Source organism: Alosa sapidissima, chromosome 6 (genome assembly GCF_018492685.1).
Source record: "Alosa sapidissima isolate fAloSap1 chromosome 6, fAloSap1.pri, whole genome shotgun sequence".
NCBI classification, from domain to species: Eukaryota; Metazoa; Chordata; class Actinopteri; order Clupeiformes; family Clupeidae; genus Alosa; species Alosa sapidissima.
Genome location: NC_055962.1, coordinates 21,254,487 through 21,272,036, shown reverse-complemented (window position 1 = coordinate 21,272,036; position 17,550 = coordinate 21,254,487). Strand labels below are relative to the sequence as shown.

Here is a 17,550-nt window from a genome sequence, read left to right as displayed (position 1 = left end):
TACCCAACCCCCCCCAGGGATACATCCAGCACAGGTGCCCCGTCTTCAGTACCCCACGAGTCACAACAGCCCCGGGGATACATTCAGCCCTCCACAAGCCCATGACCCCATGACCCCATGACCCCAGCGGGGATACATCCAGCTCAGACGGTCCCCGTGTCCCCCTTGCCCTTCCAGAAGGCAATAAAGCACAGTGCAACATCTCTGTGGTACTTGGAATGATTGGTGTGAAGCGTCTTCTTGGCAGTGATATAAAGATATCTATGCTGAGCTTCTTTTAAAAAGGGAAACAAAACAAAAAAAGACGAGAAACGGAAAGAGAAGGATCAAGCTTCTTGTTTTTGGATTTACTTGAACAGAAAAATAAGTGCACGGCTCCGAGTCTAAGGGCGCTGTTCTGGAGATAAATAATGCATTCCTCCGAAGAAAATGGATATCTGATACTGTGCCAGAGAATATGCAGCAGAGCGAAGAGCCAAACTTGGAGTCAAGCTATGCACAGATCATGTCTAACTCTGACAAACCATCAGTGTTTGACAGTGACAGAAAGCATGTTTGAAGCGAACTAAAGTTATGCGCGTGTGAACAACAGGAACATGCTGAAACCGAAAGGCTCTACAGAAGTGTGCCCAAATGTTCCTGCATGAGGTGGAACAGGAAGGGGGGAAAAAAGCCCTCAACAACTCTGAACTTCTCAGTAAATCAGCCAATATTTCTGTCTCTGTGCTCTCAACACTAGAGCAACATAAAACACTATGGAGCTCCATTTTTGGCTCATCTGTAGTCTGTTTCTATAAAACACACACACACACACACACACAGAGACACCCTTAGAGACTTGACATTGGGGAGGCGTCAATCAGGGCGCTTCCTCCAGACAGGCGTCTGATGGAGCTCAGCATGTGGCGGCTCGACAGGTTAGCTCTGACACAGCTCACACCTGACACTCAAGCCCCACCAGGCACACTGCGCAGCAACTCAGCAACTCAGCCATGCAGGGAAGAGACGCAGCAGCACGATACTGCTGTCCACACACATTCTACTTCATCACAACCGCAATGTAAGTTATAGATATACATACATACATACATGCATACATACATACATACATACATACATACATACATACATACATATGTGTCACATGATGTCTGGGCTGGACTGTACATTGCTTTAGATATAAAATGTAAATGTAAATAACAAGTAAATGTTAAAGGAGAATTCCGGTGTGATATTGACCTAAAGTGTATCGAAACATGATACCGAGTGTGAACGTATGTCTCATAGCCCATCTCGGCTTGTCCCCTGCACTCCAAAATCTGGCGCTAGTTAGCCGATGCTACCAACATCTTTTTCAATAGTGGTGCTTCGGCATCGGGCTAGCCATGCAAATAAATCACTGTTTTACACCCATTTACGAGGCTCAATGTATCTCCACACTTCATTGGTAGACTTCCTAGGGCCCTGACATTTAAAACGAGACATTGAGAACTTTGAAAAAGCACTGGTAGTTTACTTACAAGACGATTTATACAGACAGTATCTTCACGAAGTTTAACGTTTGCAGCCATCTTGAATTTAGTCACGATAAGTCGAGCAACGAGTAAGAATGAACAGGTATGATAAGGGATCAGATTCCAAAAATAATTCAGTGGAAATGCATGGATTCCAGTTGCTGCTATTGGAAGAAACTGAAATCCATGCATTTCCACTGAATTATTTTTGGAATCTGATCCCTTATCATACCTGTTCATTCTTACTCGTTGCTCGACTTATCGTGACTAAATTCAAGATGGCTGCAAACGTTAAACTTCGTGAAGATACTGTCTGTATAAATCGTCTTGTAAGTAAACTACCAGTGCTTTTTCAAAGTTCTCAATGTCTCGTTTTAAATGTCAGGGCCCTAGGAAGTCTACCAATGAAGTGTGGAGATACATTGAGCCTCATAAATGGGTGTAAAACAGTGATTTATTCGCATGGCTAGCCCGATGCCGAAGCACCACTACTGAAAAAGTTGTTGGTAGCATCGGCTAACTAGCGCCAGATTTTGGAGTGCAGGGGACAAGTCGAGATGGGCTATGAGACATACGTTCACACTCGGTATCATGTTTCAATACACTTTAGGTCAATATCACACCGGAATTCTCCTTTAATGGGTTTTTTTCCTCATAAAAAAGTGTTCATATTTTCCTTGATATGGTCTCCTGAGGGGAGATTCATGGATAGGGCCCAATGCGTGACTGACAGATGTGCTCTAAAGATAATTTTGGCCCCCTGCATGTGCTGTAGGTATCTGCATGTCCTGTGGGTGTACCTTCAGGCAGCATCTGTCAATGGGGTCCATGGGCGTGGACTTGGGCTGTACCATACGGACATCCTCTCGGCCACACTCTAACGTTGACCACAGCTCCACCACGATGGCCTGGACAAAGCCTATGGACACACAACACAAAACATAAACAAGCAAGCAAACTAACTAACAAACTATCACTGTTGTTGTAATAGATAGATAGATTACTCTGCGGTTCATACATCGCACAGGCTTTGAACTTAGGGCATAAAATTCATATCTATCCAATATTTTGTGTACCACTTCTGCTGTGAGCAGGCATGAAACATGGAGACCATGGAGAGAGACAGAGAAACGGAAAGAGAGAGAGAGGGAGAAAGAGAGAGAGACAAGGAGGGAGGGAGAAAGAGAGAGAGGGGGGGAAGAGGGAGAGAGAGATACTGAGAAAAAGGGCTGGCAAATGGACGACATACTCAATTCACTTCATCAAGCCAGACTTGGCTGGCTTCTACATTGTGTCACTACAATACATCTGAAGTTAGGCCACTCCATCACGTGCAGATGAAATTCATTTGGGAAAGTACAGTCATTTAACAAATCAAGACAGGCTGCAGAGCAGGTGCTTGGGCACCATGAGCAACACATTCAATCACTTGTCTGCAATACCATCATCAACTCCCTCGTTGGCCTGTCCACTATGTGTGTGTGTGTGTGTGTGTGTGAGATGTGTGTGTGTGTGTGTGTGTGTGTGTGTGTGTGAGGTACAGTAATTCACTCCCTGAAGTTTCCTCATGATGACTCTTCAGTCAGTGAAAAGTTGATCCGACGTTCTAAGGGTCAACAACATCAGTAAATCACTCTAACCCACTGTGTCCGTGTTTGTGTGTATAAAAATAAACATGATATATGACACTTGACTGTATGCATGGGTGTATCTACAGTATGGGTACTGCTTCTGCATGCTATTGAGAGTTGTGTTGTTTTACTTGATGCTTCTGAATAACTCTCTTACCAGAGCTATGGAGAGCGACCACACCTGGGGCAGTGGCGGCCACTTGGGTCACCATGACGCCATAACCAAACTTCTCACAGCGGCTCACCTACAGGCAGCAAGATCATAAAAAACAACCGGGATGTCAATAGACCTTTTTCAGAAGCAGCTGTTTTCACATGAAATAGCAGGGCAAGCACTCAGGTGTTACTAATTACCTTTAATGAAGTCTCTGTTCAGTTTATGTGTAGCTTAATTAATGTCATTAGTAACACCTGGGCCTACCATATACTTCATGTCAAAATGGCTAATGTGAAAAAGGTCCACACTGAGTGTCAAATTCAAGGATTTCAAAAGAGAGAGGGAGGGAGAGAGAAATGAGCAAGAACTTCTCGTCTGTTGCACACAGTAAATGTAAAAGTAAAACACTGTGGACACCGGCACCCACATGACCCTGTTATTAAGCAATATAGCAATATAGCACAGCTGAGAGGTGTTGTTAGGCACAAAGCGAGCCAAGCGAAGCTGAGTGCCGTTAAACAACCCTCAGCTGTGCTATATTCACAATATAGAACGGCCTCTCGGGGCTTATTGCTTTTATAAAACAGCTAACACATATAGGACATTAAAAATTGATACAAAATACAAAAATAATCATGAAAGTTAAAAGCTATTCCAGCAACTTTGAATTTTAACTGTTGTGCATTCTAAGCACATTAATATAGAACGAAATGTGGTCTCAGCCATGCTATATCGGGAAAATATACAGCAGCATCGAACGTGATTCAACCAATCATAATCAAGGACCGAAACTATCCGTTTTATAATTCCCAATACGACCCCGCACACCAGCGTCGAACTCTGCCGCCACCTCCACTGATGTGTAGGATTGTATTGAGAATAATGTCATCCAAGTAGTCAAATTTCATGTCGGCACCGGTGTCCTCAACCCTTAAAGTCTGTATGTGTGTGTGCATGTGTGTGTGCTTGTGTGTGTGTGTGTGTTTGTACGTGTGTGTGTACGTGTGTGTGTGTGTATGTGTGTATGTGCGTGTGTGTAGTTTGTTCATAGTGAAAGCAGAACTGTCAGCAAGGCCTGTGGACAAAGGCCCGTGGAACAATGTAGCTACAAAACCAAAACCCCTTCCTCCCCGTGTGAACATGCTGCTGGGGGGGCAGCTGATGGGAACACAATAACTCCATTAGGGTTTCAGGAACAATGAGGAGAACAAAAGAGGAGAAGGTGAATTAGGTTCATGATGAGCACACACACACACACACGCACACACACACACGCACACGCACACGCACATACGCACGCACACATGCACGCACGCACACGCACGCACACGCACGCGCACACGCACGCACACGCACGCACGCACACACACACGTACACACACACACACACACACACACACACACACACACACCTCCCCCCAGGGAGAGGCGCTGCTGTGGCTGAGGGCCCGGTCGCTGTCAGAGATTAAAAGCAGTGATTAGCCGCGTGGGAGGAGAGAGTGGCGAGCATGACACCGCTCCTGTCATCGGGAGAGCTCACTTATCGTGGAGGAGACAGCGAGAGGGCCGCTTCCTACAAACACAGATGAAACATGCTGTGCATCAGAGAGGTGCTTTCCAGGCAACAGTGGGGTGGGGGGTGTGTGTGTGGGGGGGGGTCTGACTCTAGATGTTAGAGTAATGACATGTTCACTGAGGGGATGGACTGGGGAACTCTGGTCTGTCAGAATGATGGGACCGATATACCTCATCCAACACAAAATGAATGAATGGACACTTTCTATTCCCCCTCCTTGGTCAGGTCAGCTGGGTTTGGGGGAAGTTATCTGACCCAGGATTTCGCAGGCCTTTTTTGAGATTGTTGCGGCAACATTTCTAAAAAATTGCGATGGAAGTGAAAGCAGGAGGAAGTGAAAATTGCAAAAAATAGATGCATTCCTTTTTTAATTGATGGCAACTAAGGATATGAAGACCAAAATCACACTTTTCATCTGGGTTTTCTTATTAAAAAATAATAAGAGGTAAGGAAAACAATTACCAAAAAATCAAAGTATGCTTTATTTGTAGTTAAATGAAAAAATGCTTGTGTAATTCACAAAGCAGCAACCTTTTGTAGAACTGTCCAACAAATTTTTTAAAGAATAAAAAATAAAATAATAATTCTTGTGATGCCAGAGAGATGGCATCATGTCATATGTTCCAATACCTTTATATATTTTGGAATTCATATTTTGTTTTTGGCTACGAAATATCTTTGGAAATAACTTTGTGCTTAGTGCATTAGAATATGTGGATGCAATTCGGTATTTCTGTCATTAGTTAAAATAAATGTTATGCTTAAGTAATAGAAGAGATACGTGTCTTGCAATGATATTAATTTCTATGATTTTGGCAAGCACTACAAAAACTGCCAAGGACTAACAAGGACATCTCCAGATGTAAACGTTTGGCAATGGATTGCATAGCCTACTCAAATGTCAGTAAACCCAAAGTAGGCCTAAATTAACTTATTTTCATAGCCTAGATAGGTTAGCAACACCAGGTTGAGAGATGCAAGTAAGCAGATCAACTTAACGTTAGCCCTCTATTTTTTGACAGCAAAACTGCAGCGAACTGGAGCGAACAAGTTACAGGGCGGTCTCTGGTGTCTGCAGAAGTGAGTGCAGCATCTGGCTCAATATTGTTTGTGAGGGACTGTTGTGGTAGGTGAAATATCACAGGGAAACTACAATGATTGGTCAAGTTTGCTGGAAAACCGGTGGTTTTTGGACAAAATTGCAAGGTCGGCCACAACTCCCTCCCGGGGATTGGTTCGAATTTGTGTTAATTGTTATGATCGCAACATCACAAAATCCTGGAGGGACTGTCCAGGGGGAGCAGTGCTTCGATCGAGTGCAGCTGAGGGTCTGCGGTAGGTTGGGGGAGGGGGAGGGGGTGGCAGGTGTAAGGGTGTTGGGGGGCGCACCTGAAGCTTCTTGGTGAAGCGTGAGAACATGTAGGTGACGCACTCGTTGATGGCCCCCGTCTGCTGGAGCAGCAGCAGACCCTGCGGGGTGGCCGCAAAGTTCAGCAAGTTGTCCAGCAGTGTCTCCTCCCACGCCAGCCTGCAGACAAACAACAACAACAACAACAACAACAACATAAACATCAACATCAACAACAATATAAACATCAACAACAACAAATCAATCTATCCATCCTCCATCATATCAACAGCATTCTCAGCATTAGCCACACTCCAGTACATGTGATAGTTGTTTCCTTCCCATTCGAAACAACAGTTGTACATGCACTAATAGGACAGAGGTCATGTGCAACCTGACATGCTTCCTGTGACAACAATCTTGCTCAAACTTGCAGAGAAGATAAGACAGCGAGAAGAGAGAAGCAAGATCTTCACAGTGATGGAGAAGAACAAGGGATGAGGTGGGTTTGGTGGGGAGAGGTGGAAAAGTGAGAGAAAGAGGGAGAGAGAGAAAGAGAAGGAGCTGGGGGAATAGAGTATGTGAGAGACAGAGAGAGAAAGATGGAGAGAGAGAGAGGAAAGGGGGAGGAGAGGAAGAGAAGGAACCAGAGGAGAGACAGGGATGACTCACGTGTTTAGGGTCTCCTGAGTGGAGGCTGTGCTGGGGGATCCAGGCACAGGAGTGGGGACTCGCTCTGACTGTGCGCTCGTCTACACACACACACACACACACACACACACACATACACACAGACACACACACACACACAGACACACACAGACACACACACACACACACACACACACACACACACACGCACACACACACACACACACACACACACACACAGAAAGACACACCAAAAATGCTGAAACTTTCTGTGTTGAAGTCAAGCGTCCTCCCATCTATTCCCAACGGCCACTGCTGTTGGCTCAGATAAAACCTTGAGATCACAGATTAGACTTTAAAATTGCTGTCGGCTCAGATAAAACCTTGAGATCACAGATTAGACTTTAAAATGTTGTTTTTGTTTCTTTGTTTGTTTTGCTTTGTGTCTTGGAGGGTGAGGGACTCACTGTTCTCAGAGGACTGTGAGATCTGATCAATGAGCTGAGAAGGCTTCAGAGGACCAGTGAGAAGACTTTGTGTGTGAGGACCAGTGAGAAGCCTTTGTGTGTGAGGACCAGTGAGAAGCCTTTGTGTGTGAGGACCAGTGCGAGTTTACCAATGAATGTTTCTGACCCAGTGCAAGGCCAATGGTGTGACCGATTCTGATTCTTTCTGGCTACTAATAATGACCATTAGTCGTCAGCAGATGGCTTAAGAGAGCTAAGAAGAAGAACCGGTGACAAGATATCCCCCTAAGTCCCCTAACGTCCGCTGTCGTGTGCTATTTTAGACTAGGACAACTCATGACAACACTCGATACAACACTCTAGAACCACAGATGTCGCCATGACAGCAGACAAAAAAAGTGCCGTTTCACCCTGATTCACTTCCTCCAGCACCGACCTCTCCCCTACGACTCATTGTCAAAGTATTCCTGACAAACACACACAAACACATTCCCTACTCAGCTTAATGTTTTACACTGTCAATCATTTGAGGTGCCTACAGACTCAGGGGTCAGAGGTGAGACATGTACAGTCACTGGGGGAGTGGGGACCCTAATCTCCAAACCTCAAGCCAAGACAGAGTCTCACAGTATCTTCCCACAGATATGTGCTTTAAGAGTGTCTGAATTATGCAATTATGTAATAGCTGATGATAAAACATCTTATCCACAGCCCTACCCTTGGGCGTGAGACAACCCAAGTCTCTGTTAATGAACTTCCTTATGTAACCAAGGATGGGATTGAAATGCTGAGTTTGCTTTCCTAGATGCATTCTGTTAATGGCTGACACCACTGTCGAGTGAAATGAGCTTGTAAAAAAAAGATAACATTCTTGTGAGCACATTCCCTTCCAAAGTAACTCTGTGGAATCATCTTTTATTGAGCCATTTTCAAGATAACAATTAGAAGGAATGCCTATAGTGTATTTTGACTGGTATTTTATTACCAAGGGAATGTCACACTGCATTGGGAAGTTCCTCTTTATGATAAAAATATTTCACAACCAGTCAATTTGCATATGGCCACCAAAAGAGGATGTCTCCACGTGAGCACAAAATGTTACAGGGTATCATGGAAAAACAGAATGAATGTGTGTCCCAGCTGTCAAACAAAACATCTGTGTCTGTCAGCGGCCCTTTGTCAATGGACAGTGGACAGAGTGGTCTATGGTTCAAAAGAAAATTAGACTCTTCTTAACTAAAAAATTCAAATCAGAACTAAATGAATGGGCGGTAAGAACCATTGGAAATATCTTTCCTTGATTCTTTTTAGGGGTCCAGCGACATACCGGTATTGTGGTATATCATGGTATAAAGGTCCATGGTTATCATACCGTGTGCATTATCTTACTACTGGTACTGGAAAAATGCAACAGAAAAGTTGGCAAGCTCTGACTTACTAACACACACTATAGACACATACTATGAAACTGTGACATTTTCAGAGACAATTATCATACCACAAAAAAACTCATACTCGCGAGCTTCAGTTTTCCACTCCCAGATCAGTCTGGCATCTTTCCGATAGAGAAAATTTGGAGCAGTTCGCCAAACGAACGGCCAATCAGCGTTGGTTTTGAGGCGGGTTTAGGTGTGATGCAACGAACAACATGGCGGCATCCACAGATGAGATGAGCGTAGCTATCGCGCAAGTTTTATCCAAATTAGAAAGTTTTCCTGGGGAAGCTGTGAAGCTATGAGTCTCAGCCATGCAGCTGGGAGGAATGAACGACCCAGACATCCTCCACAGCCGATTCCAATCGGTTTTCGGTAGCCCTGAATCTTGGTTACTTAACGAGAAATGGAGGAATATGCTCTCTTCAGAAGTGTACCGTGAAAACTTGATGGGGATTGTCGTTGATGAGGTTCATGTCACATACAAATGGTAAGTTTAAAAACGTTAACGTTAGTTACGTTACCTAACTTAATTGTATGTTAAACGAAGGCATTAACAACACTTCGTTCATCTGATTGGTTGATTTGGTTTAATTACCAACATAGGTGGTGATAGACAGATGGTTTATCCAATCAGCTAACCAGTATTTTCCCCCCTTCCCAAAAGTTCTCCAACGGAAAGTTCCCAGATGGACATGCAGACCAAATGCAAAGCATCCATCTGGCGGAGTCAGGTTAATAAAAAGAAACAATGAAAAAACGTAATACTTTTTGTTTTATTTATTTAAAACGTTTTATATATTTATATAGGTTTTTTCATTGTTACTTTTTATACGTGCCTTTTGACCTGACAAAACGCAATCTTAAACGAACCTCCTCTGCCATACACTAAAAGGAATATGATTCAACACAGCTGAGAGAGAAAAGGAGCCGGTGGAGCGGTCACCTTCCTCCAGGCGGCGGCGATGCTCAGGTGCAGGCCGTAGGGCCTCAGCGCCTGCAGGCCCTCGCAGGTGTTGTACATCTGGCGGCACACGAAGATGAAGGCCCCGCAAACAGCCATGTGGGGCTCAAGCCCGGCCAGCACAGGCAGGTCCCTGGCCAGCAGACGCTGTGTGAACTGCACTACCACATGGGCCGCAGAGATGCTGGGGGAGGAAGGGAGGGAGAGAGGGAGGGAGGGAGGGAGTGAGAACAGCTCAGAGTTACAGGCAGCCTACACACGGCACGTAGCTGAAGCATTCCGTTCCCAGAGCATGAGCCGCAACAATTAATGGAAAGGACCATATACAGTTACAGTTATACAGCAAAATACATACTGACGTGAGGTAGGGTCTAACATGTTTCCGAAACGTCATCTGTTGAAATTACAGCTCCTGTTTACACATCACTTATTCCAATCACCAATCAACTCAATCACAGTTAGTCTAATTATCATCATCATCATCATCACCACCATCATATATCGGGCACACACAGGAGCTAATGCAGACCCATAACACTCCCGACGCTGAGCGAGCTGCACTTACCTGTCCCCGTCAGCCGAGAGCAGGTTCCTGTCGTAGAGGAAGAGGGACAGCCCCCTCTCTGTGGTGGCCACGCGCGCCAGCGTGTCGGCCACGTGGATCAGCGTGCTCTCCGGTGACTTCAGCTTGACCTGCGGGCAAGGTCAGAGGTTAAAGGTCATGGGACAGGGCCACAGGTGATAAGCACAGGTGCATCTCAGAAAATTAGAATATAGTGTAAAAGTCAGGATACTATTGCCAGGCTCAGGATACTATTGCCGGTGTTTTGAATTAGCTGATTAGATCTCCTGTCAGGTCAACATTTCTGTATTATAAATTCTTTATTGCAATACTGGATTTTTGATTTTCATGAACTGTAAATCATAATCAAGATTAGAATAATCATGATTAAAAAAAAAAAACTTATACCGGTATGTTAAAACTTATACTTAAAAATATATCACTTTATGTGTAATGAAGCTAGATTATAATGAAAGTTTCACTATTTGAAATAAATAAGGGAAAAATAAATGAATTACTTTTCCATGATATTGCACTTTTTTTAGATGCACCTATACCACCTGATATGTGATGTACATTTCTCTCCTGTACCACCTGATATGTGATATACATTGAAAAGTTGTGAGGGGATATGTTGAGAGGGGTGAAATAAGTGTGCATGGATTGCTGTGGGACTATTTTTGCATGTTTTGGTATTTGTTTGTGTTTATGACAGAACAAGAGGGGTGTGACTCGACCACACCTCTGAGAGTGACTATGGTAACCAATCAATCAATCAATCAATCAATCAATCAATCCTACTGACATGTATTGATACACTTATTATGACCGCCGCTAGCGAAGCGGTCATATAATGATTGTCAAAGTTTTTTGGTTTTTTCCCAAATACAATGTAGCCTACAGGTGTAAGTGACCTTTCATCAATCCATTTGCAATGGATGAACTGTGATGAACTGCCCTACTTGTGATTGTTTAGAGATTTTAAAGGTTTTATAACAATGCTACAACTTCTTTGGCTATTCTACAATCTATTCACCTTTTCAGCGCCAGTAGGCTACTTTCTGTGCAGCCGCACACACACACACACACACAGGCATGCCAAACAAGCATACACAAAAGTTTCAAGAGTGGGGGATGGAGTAAAAGATGGAGACACATTGATTAGTGTGATTAGTATTTCCGCGGAAAGGATGTACAGGACTGAGCGGCAGTCATATTTTGTACCGCTATGCGGTACATCTAGTTCATTTTATGCTGCCATGAAATTGCTTCATTTCAGTACATTTCTGTGTTCTCTGTTTTTTGTTTGGGAACAAGAGACGTTTGGAGAAGTCTGCTGCTATGACTCATTGAGTGACAGTCAGAAAAAAATATTTATCAGTGCAAGACAATCAGGTGTGAATAAACATCAAAACAAATATGACAACATGTCAGTGTTCACTCCATCAGTTCAATATGAAAAATGACCAACATGGACTCCACCCTGACCTCAGCTACTGACTACACACAGGTTGCACAAAAACTGTAAACGCCCGTTGTAAAATGCGTTCGTGCCCTGCATATGCTTTATTGTTTTACGCCTCCTGAAACTGTATTAGCAACAGAATATATCCATAACTTGACAACATTCCAAATTATACCGAATTGACTGGGAAGGGAGTGGCCAGTGTCCTCTCGTTCGACTCATGAGTCATGAGCGTGTCATACGGATGTGATGTAGGGTAAGGTCCACCGCTCATTAGGCCTCTCATGGTAGGTTGTTAGTTACCAGAGTTCCTTAGCGATCCAATCCAGGCTCAATCCATACTTACGTTATGTTAACGTTAATACAGTATACGATGCAATGTGTGTGTGTGTGTGTGTGTGTGTCCTACCGGTCTCCCCTTCAGCAGTGTGATGACGGGGGCCAGGAGTAGCTCCAGCACGACGGGCTGGTAAAGGCAGTCCACCGCACAGTCCACGCGCTCACACAGCGTGTGCAGCACCTCCGTCACCAGAGCCGTAGGTGACAGGGAGTCTGAAACACACGCACACACGTGCGTACATGCGCACGCGCACACACACACACACGCACGCACGCACACACACACACACACACACACACACACACAGACAGGGAGAGATGTGCCAATGAAACGGAGACAGGTGAGACTTTCTGGTTGTATGTTGTTGTAATGTGACAGTTTAGAGCTGAGGGCCCCTCAAGCTGATAATATCCCCCATAAATATACCATTGGTCAGTCTCACACCCTTGCTTTCTGTGTCCTTAGGGCAGTGGTCCCCAAACTACGGCCCACGGGCCGGTTATGGCCCGCCAACTCATTTTGGGTGGCCCCCAAAACATGTCCATGGTATATAGCATCTGGCCCGCATGGGAGTACGACATCGTCAAACTATAACCTCTGTAATTTCCCCCATTCATTCTCTATAGCGAGTCTTAACAGTACACATGTAATTCTCTTTTTGTCCACTGGTGGTTGTTTTGGCGCTGTTTCGCGTTTGCCATCGAAAACGGAATGAAATGTAGGCCTACCTGCAAACAATGTAAGAGGCCTATGCTGACTGCATCAGTGCTCAAAGTATTCTAAAAGTTTATCAATTAATTGTTAATAACTAACTAACTTCTATTCAAGTCATATTTTTGGGACTTTTTGGGATGATTTCTATTTTTTATTCACTCGTTCAAATGTTCATACAAATTCACAAAGTTCTCATCAGGTGAGTGAAAGTGGTCTTTTTAGATGTTTTTGTCAGCACTTCATAAAACTCTCATAGTTTGAGAACTTCAAAATATTTGTAGGATATTGCTTGTTCACAACTTGAGCTGTGTATGCAAAGACACAGAGTTCAGAGTTCACACATTTTGAATAAAATATACTTTTGGGACTCCCTGCTAATACTTTTGGGAATTCTATTTTTTTTATTAGTAGCCGTAGTAGCCTATGATTAAATGTAATGGAATATTCAACTAAGGTAGACTGCTGTTCACAGCACTAAACTATTTATGGTTACTAATATACTCCGAGTCTCTGGCCCTCTCTTAGAGCCAGGCATAGTGAGCTGGCCCTCGGAAGAAAAAGTTTGGGGACCACTGCCTTAGGGCATTCTACTGATCGTTTCCGTGTAAGAATGTATGTCCATGATTCTTAAAACTGTGGTGATATGACAGTTCTTACACTGGAAATTCACTGTTTCCAGCATATCATTTACACAGACTGCCTTATTAGATGTGCTGATGTCCTTAAGAATTCTGGGCTGGTGGATATCAATGACTGTACTGGATAAGACAGGCCAGGCCCAGAGGGGGAGTAAATGACACTTGCAGACAAGGAACCGCAATAAAAGCTGACAAATGATTAGCCTTTAACCCTCATTGCCCTTTTCGCCACAGCTATTAATCTTTTTAATGGGCACTATTTAAAGGGAAGGTCTTTTTACGTGAGCCAAGGTTGGGGTGTGCCTGTGTATGACCCTGTGTGTGTGTGTGCGCATGTGTGTGTGTGTGGTAGGGGCTGACACACACAAGACACACCTGTATGAGTGGCATCATCAAAGGTGGGTTTTGGGTGCTGGTACATGATTTGGATGAGCGTCACCACCAAGTCGGTCAGCATGACAGGATCTGAGACACAAAGACCATGTGATGCTGCAGTTAATGGCCTGTGCTCCACACACACATAGATCACACAGTCGTTCAGATGTCACATCATCAAGATCCCATACTATTTACATGTTTCCTGTCCTTACCAACATGATTTAACCTTTTAAACTTTTTTTTTTTTTTTAATGCTATCAATCAACCTTATGCTGGAATGGAGGAAGAGAATAAATAACCAATGGGGAAACCACAGCTTCATGAACAATACTTCCTTAACACCCTCAATATCACTATAAAGTCAGACCCAACTAATGGTCAATCTAAATTTGGCAGCTTTTACTATAATCGCTCTCGGTCAGATGGTTCTTATGATTACCGTATGTTCTTAAAATTAACATCCTCATTGGAACTGTAACTGGAGAGTTCTGAGTAACCCAACTGACCGCCAAAGAGAAGTGTGTGACACATGGGCATGAGGACCAGGGTTCGAGTCCGGCCTGGGTCATTTCCAGATCCGGCCCTCTCTCCCACTCACTTCCTGTCATTCTCTCCACTGTCCTGTTATATTAAAGGCATAAAAGCCCCCCCCCCACTTCCCCCTTCCCAAAAAAAAAAAAAACTGCTACCTGTGCAAGTCTTTCATACATAAACACATCATTCACTGGAACCGATTCAATCAACTTGTACTGTGTAGGGGCCTCTATGGCCTCATTCTCGCCCCTTACCTTTCCGGTTCTTGACTCGGATGGGGAAGAGCTTCCTGCCGTTGGTGTACATGAGGAGGCGACCGAGCATGCACAGCGAATGCACAAAGTAGACATACTCCAGCTCTTTCCCTGTGTAGAGCATCCTCTGCACACAGCCTAGGCAGACACAACACCACACATTAGCTACAGCAGATGTCTAAAGCATAATAGGACGATCAATAACTGGATACCACATTAGTTTTGTTCAAGTGAGTGAAGTTGGCCTTTAGAGGTCAGCCTCTAATTGCTGGGAGATATTGATTAGGCAGTTGATAGGAATGGCCTGATATCACTTACATGGCGGCTACACCAAGCACGGAACTGAAGTGCTCCATTAGTGTTGCGTCTGCTGCACCAATTACGGTAACCAGACTTGGTAGTGGCGCGTACGTCCAAAAAAATTAGACCAGTCTTCTTAAACTATTTTTATGCTAGGCAAATGGAATCGCTCTAAAGTCCGGGCCAACAGTGGAGTTATCAGGAATTCTTTAAAGCACAGTGACAGGGAGGACATTCATCGGAGATCAGGAACTTTGTCCTAAGTAGGAAGAGCTGTTGCTTAGATACCAGGATGGAGAGTATTACAGGGCACGTCTAGATAAACCCCCTAATCACTTCAAGAAGTAATATTATATATTTATTATATATTATAATAACATTTAAGATAGCTAAACACTGTGTTTTTGTTTCCAGTTGCAAAAGATATGGTAACTCATACTAGACACATCAATCACACTGCAAGACATTCTAACATGTCAGAGATCCAATCACAACAGACTAGAACAGGAATGTTCATTGTGACATCTTCTACTCAGAGGTCGTAAGTCTGATCAAACTACACGACATGTCAGACAAGAATTCGGCACGACCCAAAATGTCTAATCCGCTTTAGAGGATGATGCTGATGCTGCTGCTGCTGCTGTTTGGGGGGCAGTCGTGGCCTACTAGTTAGGGCTTCGGGCTTGGAACCGAAGGGTTACCGGTTCAATCACCGACCAGTGGGAACGGCTGAAGTGCCTTTGACCAAGGCACCTAACCCCTCACTGCTCGCCGAGCGCTTCTGCAGCAAGGCAGCTCACTGCTCCGGGTTAGTGTGTGCTTCACCTCACTGTGTGTTCACTGTGTGCTCTGTATGTTCACTAATTCACGGATGGGATAAATGCAGAGACCAAATTTCTTTGTATACGCAGGTATACTTGGCCTAGAAACCTGATTTACATTTTACATGTAAAGATATAATAATAAAATATTTACAAAAATGTGAGTGGTGTACTCACTTTTGTGATACATTGGAATGAGTTGATGGTCATATTCAAAATAAAGAAAACACTGCAAATTTGAATATGACTGTTAACTCATTCCAATCTGTTATACCGCATATACTGCTGATTTTCCCACATATGCCTACATATACATATTACGTATCTATACTGGTGATAGATTTGCCCATATAATATTACATATTTATACTGCTGATAAAGGTGATGGACTGGCCAAGCATGTCTCCAGACCTAAACCCTATTGAGCATCTCAAACGGAAGGTGGAGGAGCTGAAGGTCTCTAACATTCACCAGCTCCTTGATATCGTCATGGAGGAGTGGAAGAGGATTCCAATGGCAACCTGTGAAGCTCTGGTGAACTTCATGCCCAAGAGAATTAAGGCAGTGATGGAAAATAAGGGTGGCTACACAAAATATTGACACTTTGGGCACAATTTGGACATTTTCACTTAGGGGTGTACTCACTTTTGTTGCCAGCGGTTTAGACTTTAATGGCTGTGTGTGGAGTTATTTTGATGGGACAGCAAATGTATACAAGCTGTACACTCACTACTTTATATTGTATCAAAGTGTCATTTCTTCAGTGTTGTCCCATGAAAAGATATAATAAAATAGTTGCAGAAATGTGAGGGGTGAGATACTGTATATATATATACAGTATATATATCCCCTGGAGACAAGAAATACTATTTTCTGATTGGCTTTACGTCGTGGAGTACTTTGGCTCCACCTCATTCGTTAATTCCATATATCGGGGCACACTGGCGGCCGTTATCCCCAAAGATTCTAGAGCGCTACGCGCAAGATGGATTACTGGCTCTAGAATCTTTGGTTATCCCTTACATACTATTGCTACTTTAGGTTTAGAGGCTTCCAATTTGACTGATTGATGGAGTGAGCCAACAACACTTTGATCAATGTTTAAGTTCTTCAAATTTGAGGGATCTATGCATCACAAAAATGTAGTTGTCTGATTCACCCAAGCCTGACCTCGGTTAAACAAGAGGAACAAAGAGGACTTCATATCTCTGATTACAGACTGCTCTGCTCCGTGTAAGGGCAGACCGCAAAGATAAGATCTTCCTGGACTACACCCAGCTGATTAATTATTTCCAGTGGAGTATGGTGAGGAAATGTATTGATGCAACCTGAAAAGCCAGGCCTGATTACACCCTGCAAAAATAATGAGAGGTTGTTCAGCATCTGCACTGGGGACAGACTCATTGAATAATATTTAATCTTGTCCTTGAGGAAGTTGACAGTCTCGGCTTCAGACAAACACACACACACACACACACACACACACACACTCAATATTGATTCAGTTCCACCAGTCTCCCCATCTTGCTTTTCAATTCAAGAGTAGCATGCTCCTTTTCTTTTGTTTTGCTCTCAAACGCACTCTAGCATCTGATTCAATTAGGATGAAATCAGGCCTCTCTCCCTCCCTCTCGTCTCTCTCGTCTCTCTCTCTCCTCTGGGGAGAGTGGACTGGCGGGGGGCCATGGAGAAGGGACAGTAGGGGGGTCTGATAAATATATGAGACGGCTGCTGTGGAGGAGCTAGGCTCCACTTATTCAGCGTGTGTGTGTGTGTGAGTGTGTGTGTGTGTGTGTGTGAGAG

General features: G+C 43.9%; 1 protein-coding gene across 4 annotated transcripts in view; it reads right to left on the bottom strand.

Moving 5' to 3' along the window:
- tbc1d32 (TBC1 domain family, member 32) overlaps nt 1-17,550 on the bottom strand; it is a 64,067-nt gene that overhangs the window by 36,414 nt on the left and 10,103 nt on the right. For all 4 annotated transcript variants that reach the window (XM_042095986.1, XM_042095987.1, XM_042095989.1 and 1 more), the window contains exons 13-21: nt 14,627-14,764; nt 13,836-13,925; nt 12,178-12,320; nt 10,307-10,434; nt 9,724-9,925; nt 6,899-6,978; nt 6,268-6,406; nt 3,303-3,390; nt 2,315-2,433 (exon numbers count right to left, since the gene is read on the bottom strand). In XM_042095986.1, the coding sequence (XP_041951920.1) occupies nt 2,315-2,433; nt 3,303-3,390; nt 6,268-6,406; nt 6,899-6,978; nt 9,724-9,925; nt 10,307-10,434; nt 12,178-12,320; nt 13,836-13,925; nt 14,627-14,764 (1,127 nt within the window). The remainder of the gene's footprint in view (nt 1-2,314; nt 2,434-3,302; nt 3,391-6,267; nt 6,407-6,898; nt 6,979-9,723; nt 9,926-10,306; nt 10,435-12,177; nt 12,321-13,835; nt 13,926-14,626; nt 14,765-17,550) is intronic.